General features: G+C 41.2%; 1 protein-coding gene across 1 annotated transcript in view; it reads left to right on the forward strand.

Moving 5' to 3' along the window:
• The window catches only part of LOC134217322 (paired box pox-neuro protein-like), a 156,497-nt gene extending 147,513 nt beyond the window's left edge, over positions 1–8,984 (forward strand). Inside the window, exons 5-7 of the mRNA XM_062696071.1 lie at positions 5,522–5,714; positions 7,637–8,259; positions 8,323–8,984. Coding sequence (XP_062552055.1) covers positions 5,522–5,714; positions 7,637–8,259; positions 8,323–8,625 — 1,119 coding nt within the window. The 3' untranslated portion in view covers positions 8,626–8,984. The remainder of the gene's footprint in view (positions 1–5,521; positions 5,715–7,636; positions 8,260–8,322) is intronic.
• The last annotated feature ends 3,641 nt before the right edge of the window (positions 8,985–12,625 follow it).

Raw genomic sequence — 12,625 nt, forward strand, 5'->3', positions numbered from 1 at the left:
GTAAAATACCAAAAAATAATACCAAAGATTTATATGCTCAATACTTCAGGCATAACATACTTAGTTTGTATTACAATAACAAACGCATCACAGATTATTATTCGTAGTATTTTGCATATTACTTTTTGGTATTTTACCTTTTATGCAATGCTATTTCATACCAATTTGTGTTATCGAGGTCGACCCTCCTGCTCGGGTGGTGGCTGGATATGGCGTCGGGCCTAGTTGGGTCAAGAAATCCAACTCTGGAATAATTGCTCGATGTTTGGATATGAAACAAGTCCTAGTTGAGCCTAGAAATTCAGTTTTGAAGTGGGTTGATCCGTGGCTGAATAAGCACTGGGCCCAGTTAGGCCACAAATCGAACACTGGAGTCGGTGGGTCCTTGGCAGGATATGAAATCTGGCTTAGTTGAGTCAAGAAATCCAACTGTGGAGTGCGTGGTTGCTGGCCGAGCCGGATATGCATCGGACCTTGTTGGGCCATAAAGTCCAACTCTGGATCCAACTGTGGGCTGGCTGGGTCAAGAAATCAAACTCTGAAGTAAGTTGATCCGTGACCGGGGTGTAGAAATTCAACTATGGAGTGGGTTGATTGGAGCTGAATACGCCATAGGGCCTAGTTGCGTTAAGAAATTCAATTCTGAATTATGTTGATCGGTGGTTGGACGTGAAACCGGGCCTAATGTGCCAAATTAATATTTGTAGAAGGTTGGATGGTGTTGTTTGAAGGTGTGCGCCATCGCGCCACACCGCATCCGCTCTGGTCCGCTGATCTATTGCTTTCCACGGCGAATCAAATTTATAGTCCGTAGAGTAGAAACAGTGGAATTTCCATGGAATTTCCCGACACAGGACAGGTAAGGAATCTTAGTAGGTGGTTTTTGCTATTTGAAAACCGTGTTTACCTCTGCGTATCCACAAAAACCACAGGAAGGATTATCAGAACACGAATCAAACGCATATCAATTGATATATTTCTCGACCGCACAAAGTACAACGATACCAGGTCGTTCGACGTGTCTATGAGTGTCCATTGCTCATCATGTATGCCCGGTGGCATATGCAAACTGCAGCATTATGAACATACTTGCCGGATAGCTTATGTGGCAAGCGGCACTTGTCTCGACTGGAGCAAAGCGCAATACAAGCGCATGATCCACCGAATATTCTAATACCGTGGATAATAACAAAATCGGACATACTCAAACTTCGGACGCTTCAATTCGTATGGGAAATTTCCTGAAATATGTCATCGAAATGTTTCGTCAAGCTGGATCGAAAGGTCTAATAGTTTTAGTTTGATTTAGTATAGTTACATTGTAGTAAGACATGTTGAACAATGTGACGAAATGATTTAAAGACAGTCTGAGCTGTGCAGTGAGAATTGTTTGCAATTAATTTTCCCGGTACTGTGTAATCAGGTGTCCGAAGTTTGAATCTTTGTGTCTGTTACGTTACAAGAAAAACCAACTTCCTTCATTCCTTCTGTAGAGAACCATCAACAAATCTGTTATGGCCGTTCCTTTTTCTCCCGCTTTTGCTTCAATTAGCTCGGTCATGTAGGGGAACTGTTCCGTTTTCCATCTCACTGAACATATATTCATTTCATCGCAAAACAGAGAAATACAGCACCAATGTTGTCGCTTCTTGTTGCTAACATGTGTGCTCACTGCTGGAAAAATAAACACATATAAACAACAAATCAAATACCTTTTCATTGCTTTATTTTTGATGGGATGGAAATGGGAGCTATGAGATGAAGTGCCAAACCGTTCCCCTATGTGTCAACGGATAGCAATAACAAAACGGAACGCGTTCGCTACATCGCTCATCATACAGGGGGGTAATATGCGGTGCATCGCGCCTCCTCTGCATGTAGGATGAAGCAAATGTAAATAAACAATCCCACAATTTTTTCGTTAGTCAGCAGTAGTGTAGGTTAACCAATATCCTACAAGATTCCAGTTCGAAAAATGTTACACTTGCCAAGCAGGGTGGCCCAGGGTGGCCCGCCTTTTCCAGGCGGCGAGGCCGGGATAATACATCTTAGGTGGGCTTGGTTTGTTCGTGGATGACAGTCTTACCCCCTGTCATCATACGCGTTCGCGCTGTTAACCCTTTCAGGCCCGTCGGAATTACCCACGGCCAAAATTTGAATCTAATGCCAGCTGCTGTACGAGGTTTGAATCAAACAGAAGTCGAACATTTTCATAAATTGCAAATATTCTTCGCAATATTACATATTGAATACGTAGTTCAAAGAAGAATACTATACTTAGTGATTGCAATGGTGTAATTTAAAATGTAAGTAAACAGGCTGATTATATATCAGAAAGTGCTTGAGCGTCTGATGTTTGAACTTTAATAAAACACTTGAAAGCAAATGGAGATGCATGGTACATTTGTGCGATGATTCATCTTGTAACTAAACTATTTATGCAAATTTCGTCACATCCGTTTTATTAAATAAATGTCTCCTAAATAAAGATAAAGAAGAAAATAAATGAACAAGTATGCAAGCAGTTGTAAGGAACTTGTATTAAGGGAAACTTAATCCTAATTGAGTGTTGAAAAGTTTTGGATCTTGGTAAACATATCAAATACGATAAAGAAATCATTTGAGTGAATATTTCGAACAGCACGTTCCCGGTCGTCTTAAAGGTGATTTTCAAAATTCTTTCACGGTTGTCTTATCCACCTCATCTAGTTTTCTGTAGTTTGCTAGTTTGTTATGTTTCAAGGGATCCTCATTTTTTGCAAGATCAGCGTACGGATGCTGTCATTGAGAATGTAGAGCATTTTGATTTACCAAATTCAATTTGAGTAAAATTTACCGGTTCAGATGAACTTCATAACGGAAATCAACCTAGCTTGTCCATGCAAGCCTCTAAAGCTCTTGCGTGTTACATTGGTTTGATGCAGATGTTCTAGGTTCTCCTAATTGTCCTACAATTCAGATCTCATCTGGTCGAAAGTCATTTGGCCGAAATGGACATACGACCGAAAATATCGTTCGGCCAAACTAGTCATTTCTCCGAAAAAAAAGTTTGGCTAAATAGTGTAATTGGTTGAAAACGTCATTTGACCGAAATGGGCATGTGCCCCCAAATATCATTCAGCCGAACTGGTTCCTTGACCGAGGAAGTCAATAGACCGAATTGATCGTTTGGCAGAAAAGGCCATTTGGCTGAACGGGTCTACAGTTTTGGGCATATTACTTGTTCGGAAAATAACCTTTTTTCGTCGTATGGCCTATCTGTCAAATGACCTGTTAGGGCAAACGGCTTTTTCGACCAAATAACCAATTCGGTTGTATGTCCCTTTCAGCCGTATGTCGCTTTCGGCCAAATGACATTTTCGACCAAACCGTTCTCAACCTCAACTCAAAAAAAGAAACTCCCGTGAAATTTCGGCATTTCTTCTTCATTCAGTTCGATCCATGGCTGCACGTCGCCAACCACGCAGTCTGCGGAGGGCCCGCAAATTGTATTCCTCCTGCGCACCTAGCCTTCCAATTCCGGATCGCTGTTGAGAGCCAGTTTTACCGGATTTCTCTCCGACATTCTGATTACGTGCCTGGCCCACCGCAGTCGTCCGATTTTCGCCTCATCTACGTACCGTCTTCCATCTGCACCTCACCATAGATGGTACCTTCCTTTCGGAAACTCCATGGCACGTTAGTCCTCCACGAGCAGCGTCCAGGTCTCGTGTCCGTAGAGAACTACCGATCTAATGAGCGTTTTGTAGATAGTCAGTTTGGTACGGCGGTGAACTTTATTCGATCGGAGCGTTTTGCGGAATCCAACGTACGCACGATTTCCTGCCACGATGCGTCTCCGAATTTCTCTGCTGGTATCGTTATCGGAGGTCACCAGTGAGTCCAAGTACACGAATTCTTCAACCACTTCGATTTCGTCACCACCAATACAAACTCATGGTGGATGGCGTGGCGATGCTCAACCTATTATGGCATAATGAAATCAGCTTTTGTTATAAGTGTTACATAGTTATTAGTTATAGAAGTGTAAATTGAACTATGAAGATCTTTACTTTGAGTAAAAGAGATGAAGAATCAAGTACACGATACTAATAAAAATGATATTTTCTTTTACATCAGTGAACTTCCACACTAAAATTTCTTAGACCTTGTAGGAATATGACATTGTCAGAGTTTAGGCTGAGTGTTTTCGTTTAGCTATGTAGCTGTCAGACAATTTTAAAACAAATATGTTGAAGAGCGGTACGCATTTAATGACGCGCTCAATTAAAACAAAGCTGAACTCACGTGACTGCATATTTATTGTTTCTCATCTATCACGACTAGCATCTACACGAAGTGTAGATTCAATTGAGCTAAACTTAGCCACAATACCACATCACAGTCACCCGCACTCTTTTGAATTGAGAATTTTCCAGCCTAATTTTCATTATTCAAAAAAGTATGGAACTTGATTATTTTACACTAGGTCGACTTCAAGTAATCGTAGTGATTGAGTACAAGATACATGTGAGTATTTTAAATCCCATGTAAAATTGGCGCGATTCATTAGGGTTTCTTTATTGCTTCCAGCCGCCATACCTGGGTCTAGGTACTTTAGATTTGCAGTTAGTTCGAAAGGGAAGAACACTTCAGTATGTCTTTATTGAGAATAGCTCCGCATGTCTCATTTTTGAAATGGAATTAAATTTTTTACTAGTGATCCTTCCAGAATAGATCTACATTCGTGTATGTGATCTATATGCAGCCATTTATTGACACATATTAACAAATTCTAGTGGTACTAAATCCAGTTTTAAATATGGAATACGAGTGGATACCGTATGGAGTACATCCATTTTGACTTCTAGAGCATGAAGAATTTATTTAAAGATTCAAAGTATGAGTAGGATAGGTCTGGGACTAAACACACAACCTTCTACCGAAAACTCACGAGTTGACAAAAGCTAACATCTTTACGGCACACTTCCAATCACCTGAAATTTCTATGAAAGAATTTGCTGCATAAAACTAGCATGAAACCTTATCACACGATCCATATTCGTTCTGGAATGAACGTTCCACGGCAGCCCACTATCAAACGGTGCGGAGGCAACCTATTATTGCAGTTGGAACGAGATTTATGACTGCAATTTCGCGATTAGCGTAGTCCCGATTTACATAAACAGAGTGTAAATTTGTCCAAAATTTGGCCCCGCGGAATTACCACCGTAGCACAAGAAGGGCCGATAAGGTTTATATTTATGATATGTCGTCGTTATGGTATAATTTGAACGGGTTATGACGATGTGGCCCTGCGCCCATTGGTGATTGTAATGGATGACGACTTGCACGGTCCGAACTTCGCTCCATACAGTGCCATATAATTGAAAAGTGTTGAAGTTATGATTAGCGTCTTTTGTACTGGTAAAACGGTCACGACACGACTGCCGGTTCTCGTTATAGGTCATTGCATGCATGTCGTAAATTTAATTCATTTATAACTCAAGCTGGTTCCTTGTTTCTTCTATTGTCGTTTCAGCAAGTGGCAACGCCGACCGTGGTGAAGAAAATCCTACGCTTCAAGCAGGAAAATCCCGGCATGTTTGCCTGGGAAATCCGCGACCAACTGCTAGCCCAACGGATTTGCGACCCCAACACGATACCCTCGGTGAGCTCTGTCAATCGGATACTACGGAACGGTGGGCTTTGGACGGACGATATGACGTCGAATGGTGAGTTTCGTCCAAGATCGACCTTGCGACAGATGGTAGTTGTTGTTTTGTTTGTTGCTATCTTTCGTTGTCATCGTCTTAAAAGCAGTGACTCTAATTATATTTGCATAATTTATCATCATCTCCCTTGGGGTGAAGGAAGCCCTCGTGCCACCAAAGTTCCTCAGAAAAAGTGCAGCAAAGTAATTTTCCTCCAAATTAACATTAACATTATCAGAGCTGTCGTGTTTATGTCTTCACCTTCGGTCAGCTGAGGTCTTCCGAAAACAAGGTGTCTCCGTTAGCGCACACGTACCCCACGGCACGATTCCGGCGTTGGACCCCAAGCAGCGTTCCCTAAGTAATGAGTAATTGCACTCATATTTCTTGCTTGCACGTGCTCATCGTTGATGATGCCTTACTGCGGTACCACTCTTCTTCACGATGCTCTTTCACTGCAACAACGTGGGACGATACAGGGAGAGATAATGATCATGTTTGTAAAAGCGTAATCGCTCATTGAGCTCGTACTCGCAGTATGTACACGCGATATTACGATACCGATCGTTGAGTTGGGTTCTCAAGAACTTATCATTAGTGAAGTTGAGTTCCGACCTTTCGAAACATCATCATCGGAAACCAGTACAATTGGATAATAATTGTCCCACTTGTGATCGGTTTGTACTTAATCAAGGGGTGTTAGCAAAGTATAAAGGCTTTCGGAGAAACCGGCAGGCTCATGTTGTTTAGCAAGTCGTTTCCTTCCGTTGATGAAAGCTGGAGTGCGTGATTGCTGTCCGTCGCCGGCCGGTTTCTTTGGGTGGTTGGGTTCGTAAAAAAAAACAGGCGATGATGGTGTGAAAAGAAGGCGCGAAATCGGCAGTTTGGAGTCTTTCATCAGCGCGGTATGATATGCAAATTTCTGGTTATTGCGCCAGACGGTTGGTTTTTGGGCCGGCTTGAAGATTTATCAGCCATCAGGTGATGATCGGGGCGGCCGTCTGGATTGAGTCAGGATGTAGACGGTGGTTTCTAGCTTAGTATCTCGATGATTGTTTTGGGAAGTAACATTTCCCGATTTTTCTGGAATATTTAGTGGTTGCTCGATGTTTTTGTTAAATTATTGACTTTGTTATGCACAATAGAGCTATTCACATTTCGAAAGCGATTGTGCTAAACTGTAAACGCAAAAAAAAGCGTTCATGAATTCGTGAACTAACGAGTTCACGGTGTATTTTTCATGAACAACAGTCACGGATTCGGGAATACAGTCACGTTTTTTGGAACGTTCCAAAAATCGTAACTGTATTCCCGAATCCGTGAATTAAATCACGGAGTATTTTTGCTGGTTCACGAATTTGGGAACGCCTTTTTTTGAGTTGGTCAGAATAGTCTGCCGCGCATCCAGAGTAGAGGCTGTTTTATCGAATGCTTTTAAGGGAATCGGTATTTTTTTTTCAAATATTCAAACTGTGAGGAAATTTCGCACCAAACATCTTATCTTATTTGTTGTAAATAAAAATGAACGCAATAATGTCTTTGTCGTCGATAGATAGGAACAATCAGAATATCGTTAACAACGACATACATCATTATTTATATGAAAATTTAATGCAGGTGTTATATATTTTTTCGATTAGTACATTAACATTTCCTAATAATCAGATTAAGTTTTCTAGATATTATTATTGGGTATTTAGGTTGTGCATTTAAATTCATCATGTGTTAAAGCTGATTGAAAAGTTTAAACATTTTGTCACATATTTTCTCGTAAAAACGTAAAAACATCAAAATCGTATTGCCTGATATATTGGTATAGGGCTTATCAATTGTTATTGACATTCTGAATAGGGATATAACTAAGTCATCTGCTAATCCGTTAAACATAAAATTTTGAATCAATAGCTTCATTACTGATATTTTTTTCTTATATACCCTTCCAGAACAAATGATGCGAGATCAATCGCACTCATCATCCTACATGACCGCCAAACCCATGACCCACCCACTGTACAGCCAAACACTCGAGCAGCATCACGCTCTGCTGAATCAGTATCGCTACAGTATGGCATCGGCTGTGTCACCTGATGGAAAGCCCGTACATCCTCACCCCTACAGTTCTATCCCCGGAGCCGTACCCCCGGTTCAGAAAACGGCTGCCGTCAATATCATACAACACGAAGGCCATACACCAACCAAAGCAGATCCTAGCAAGCAGCTATCTTCGCCAGGATCCCCCAAAGCAGAATCCAAAAGTGAACCAACTTCATCGAATTCCACTCCGGCAACGCTTTCGCCGCAGATGGCGTACCTACCGAAACACTGGATCTGGAACACCAGTCTCTTCTATGCGGCTAACCGCAGCATTGCGGCTGGATCTGACCCTTCAGCCGCTTTCTCGCACGGATACCTAGCCTACGGAAATCCGTTTGCGACTTCCGGAGGATTCGCTGTGCAACGCGATAGCTACAGAAACGATGGGACCAGCTCCAATACCAGTTCGTCGCCCGTTCAGATCACCGATGTCAACTCGGACGACTCTTCGGATAACCACGACGACCTGAGGGTAAATTCAAACCTTTTCGAATCCACAAGCCCCCTTAATAATGCTCATTCATTATATTTTCAGACGAGTATTTGCAAAAAGCGCAATCCTTACTCTATTGAAGAGCTGCTCAAAAAACCCGAAAAGCGACAAAAACTAGACTCGGTAACCATTACCTGCGTGCCGCGGACCTCCCGCGATGGGTACCAATCGTCTCCATCGGCATCGCCATCGAAATCGGCCAGCCCACCTCTGCTGTCGTCGACCCATTACCCACCGTCACAAAGTTCAGCGGGTTCTATCGATCAGCACGAAGGCATGAGTCTGATCAAATCCAAACCGGAAACTCTCAATGAAAACAGTGTGAATATTGAAATTTGTGATTAAACTACTGTAGAAGTAGTCATTGCCATAAAAGCGCATTTGTTGATCTAGTTTTGTACGTACTGTTATCTGTAGAGGGAAACCCCATTCTTTTGTAAATAGTTATTATATTAGTTATGATGGGCTTACCATTCTCCTCAAGCTAGAATCTGTGGATCAAACAACTACAAGACAAGTAGAATAAGTTTAATTTATTGACAAGTAAAGACCCGTACTATGGGAATAGATCCGTTCTCAAAGAAGACTCATGTATAAATAGAATCGAAAACATTCAAGAGTGAATCCAGAGTCTCACGAAAATTCACTGCTCAAAACACCCACTGTAAAATAATATAGACTAATTGTTTTAATGAACAGCCGGAGCGAAGTACTGTAATAAATAAAAATAAAAATAATTTGTTCTCTTCTCCATCCATCCGATACGGTACCCACGATCATCAAACGGCGACATAGTGTGATAATGGGTGTAGCAAGGGATAATCCTTATTTTCAATATTTCTAAGTTAATCTTTTCATTTCCTCATTAAGGTATCTACTCAAATACAATCTGAAAACAATGGACGATGATTTACCCTTGAACAGGATTCGAAATATGGCACTTAAATTCAGTTAATTTAACGAATTTGTAAACGTACACGTAGTTTCTAAAAACTTTAAATTGCATTGCAAGCCAAAAAACACAGAGGACAGCCTGGTTGCTACACTGAACTTCATTAGGTTCACTCTCAGAACTTATAGTTACGTCAATCCGTTGTTGTTGTGGAATTTAGCCCCGCATCACCGTATCTGCCTAACACCTCCCACCTAAAACCCTACACAAGCCTATGGTTTCAATCTCAACGATGACGACCGGAGAGTTGCAAACGACACGGTCATATTGTATCAATTCCTCGCGTTGTTGGTTCGGTCACAAAACGGCAGCCACCACATCAACATCAGCAGCGTGTAATAATTGCGACCGGTTTTTGATCCGCTTGATGAGTCCCTGCGGTTATCTCGGTGGTGGGATCTTCGGTTACCTCTGGCAAGATCGATCAGATTGGAGCAAATCGCATTCCTACGGTACGACACGATACGGCAGCCTGCCGGGCGAATTGATGGTCTTCGCCGTTTAATTAACTGGTTGAGCTTTACGAGTTTTGCTCCGGATTGCGAAATTGGGACGCGAATGATGTTTTTGTTTGATAATTGATAATCAATCAATCTCACGGATGTGATTCAACGGATGCATGCTGTGAGTTATGGGAAATACTATAACGGATGAGACATTCTTACTCGTAGTCTTAATTCCCAAAAATTACTTAAATGAAACTTTCATATGTTCGGGGATCTGCTGTACTGTGAATGGAACATGGACAATGGAACTTTATGCATAGGTATCTCTTCAAGCATTTTTGAATTTAGGAATTAATTTCATATATTTAGCTTACATATAAACAGATATCACTGAATCAATAATTTGACGTCATAATACACATCTCTCCATCCTCCAAGTCTTTCTGTGGTTACCTGGTCAGCCCACCTTGCTCGCTGCGCTCCATGCTTTCTTGTATCTGCTGGATCCGAAGCAAACACCATCTTCGTATGGTTGTTGTCCGGCATTCTTGGAACATGCCCTGCCCATCGTACCCTTCCGGATTTAGCTATCTTCTGGATGCTGGGTTCTCCATAATGTTGGTCGATCTCGTGGTTCATCCTTTACCTCATTATTTCAAGGATTTATCGTATTTAATCCTCGCAACCAATTACAGTCTTTGAATTATAACAAAATTAACTTTACCCACTGCCCCCACTCGCATATCAGTCCCATACCATTTTTCGCATACTGAGATAAAAGCCATTAAAGTTCCAAATTGCATCTTCCATATGAAACTTCAAAAAAAAAATAATAAATTGAAACATCATCGTATCTTGCTGAAATTTGGCTGAGTTTTTTATAATTCAAAAGATTACCCTGAAGCGATTTAGTTAGTCATTACATTGCTTAGTTTTGTGCAATCGAGTCATTTAAAATCTTAGTGGGACTGTTATGCGGGTTCTTTCAGTATGGGACGCACATGACTATTTTTTTCACTCATGGGCATACAAAATCACATTTTGTATTATGATATATAGAAGTATATTAGAAATGAACCCTATTCTTTGGTTTAACTCAAATGTGACGAAAAGTCAAATGGGACTGCTATGCGAGTAACAGTCCCATTTGACTTTTTGTCACTTTTTAGTTAATCCAATGAATAGGGTTTATTTGTAATGTACATGGTTTAAAGACTCAAATTCCTCTTGTTTGAGGCTAAATTGTATGCAGCTGAAACAGCTTTTCTATCAATTAGTTATAAAACCAGGGGTTATCGACCTAGGCTGAACTAACTGCAGGAAAAAGTTCGAGTTAGGGTTCTATGGAGTTACGGTTCATGAAATGATAAACAATGGTAGTTCGAGGAACACACGAAAATTCTTTTTACTGAACAAATTCTTTAACTAGAAATGGTTTTGTAGATAGATTTAAATCCCGGGTTTGTAGCTTTACTGTTGATACTCTAGAAGCAAAACAAGGATGTGGCTGGGGCTCCGATGCATGGTCAAATAACAGCATTATTGTTCTGTTTCCTGAAGGAAGGATTGATAAGGGGCGCGCCTTCAATGAGATTGTACTCTATGAAGGGTCTAAATAGCAGGACCGTGTTATGTACTCTTGGGAAAACAAAACAAAAACTGTATCGAAACCGATACTTCATTGCTTCCAACAGTAATGGAGTAATTCGACATGCACTTAAACACTAAGGATACGGGGAATGCTACAATAGATCTAATAACTGGTCGTAGTGGTACACCTGAACAGGAAAAAAAATACTCCGAGTGCTTGCAAGACCTCGAGCATGGACTACCGGTCTTATGAGCGTTTTCCTAGTCAACACAAAGTTTCATATGATAGCGAATAAGTATTCAAGGTGGAGGCGATATAGGCACATGCCTCCATTTGACTACATGCAAAGTGTACGTGTACTGCCGCTAACCGCAAGTCGAGCACATCTGTATATGGAGCCCCATATACAGATGTGCTCGACTTGTGGTTAGCGGCAGTATATGGCCTCCACTTTGTACACTTATTATATGTACACTTACACGATCTTGTGTTTGCTGGGTTGTACATGACACATTTAGTGTGGGTGGGAATCTTTTTGGACCGCAGTTTTTTTTCTGGAGCCCGTAGTGGGCCTGACTTCCACAGATGATGCACCTTTGTATTTCACGACTAACATTATTATCAGCAGTTAGCAAGGATCTAATCTAGACGAGTTCATTGACCACCTCGAAAATATCCCCATCTTTCGTAATACTGTCACCTTTGCAAATGCTCGGCCGACAATGTCCATGTCATCCATCGTACTCCGGCTGTTACACCCAGCTCTCCGCATAACACCTTATAGCGCAATGTTGACCAACAGGCTCGAAAGTCCTTGTCTTAAGGTGATTATAGAATGAAGCCCGTGGTGAATTTCAAATTCACCACACGTTTATCTACATACATTTCCAAAAGCCCAAATCTAGCGTAATAATTTTCGTACAGTGCCGAAACTCAAAATATTATCACCGAAAAAAAGCCAATAAATTAATTTCGATCAAATTATGATTGTTCAGCATAACTAATCAAACGATCTACCATTATTTCAGCCCCATACGCGTTATGGTTCTTTTATCTCGTGCTCTTGAAAAAAATATTGGGAAAGCACGTGGTTTACAAAATGACCAATTTCTGGCTTCATTCTATAATCACCTTAATCCCCGGCGCGATACGCACGGAGAAGAGAGCTCGCCCGAAAGCTACACACATTTTGCACAGTATACATCGTTGCATCGATCAGTCTGATAAGCTTTGTCTATGACGCACTCACCACCAGCCCAACTTTTGTTGTTTCACATTTCAGGCGGGTGTATAGTTCTGCCACCTTTGCAAATGTTCGGCCGACAATGTCCATGGCATCCGCGAAACAAATAAATT

This window comes from Armigeres subalbatus, chromosome 2 (assembly GCF_024139115.2).
Source record: "Armigeres subalbatus isolate Guangzhou_Male chromosome 2, GZ_Asu_2, whole genome shotgun sequence".
Lineage (NCBI taxonomy): Eukaryota > Metazoa > Arthropoda > Insecta > Diptera > Culicidae > Armigeres > Armigeres subalbatus.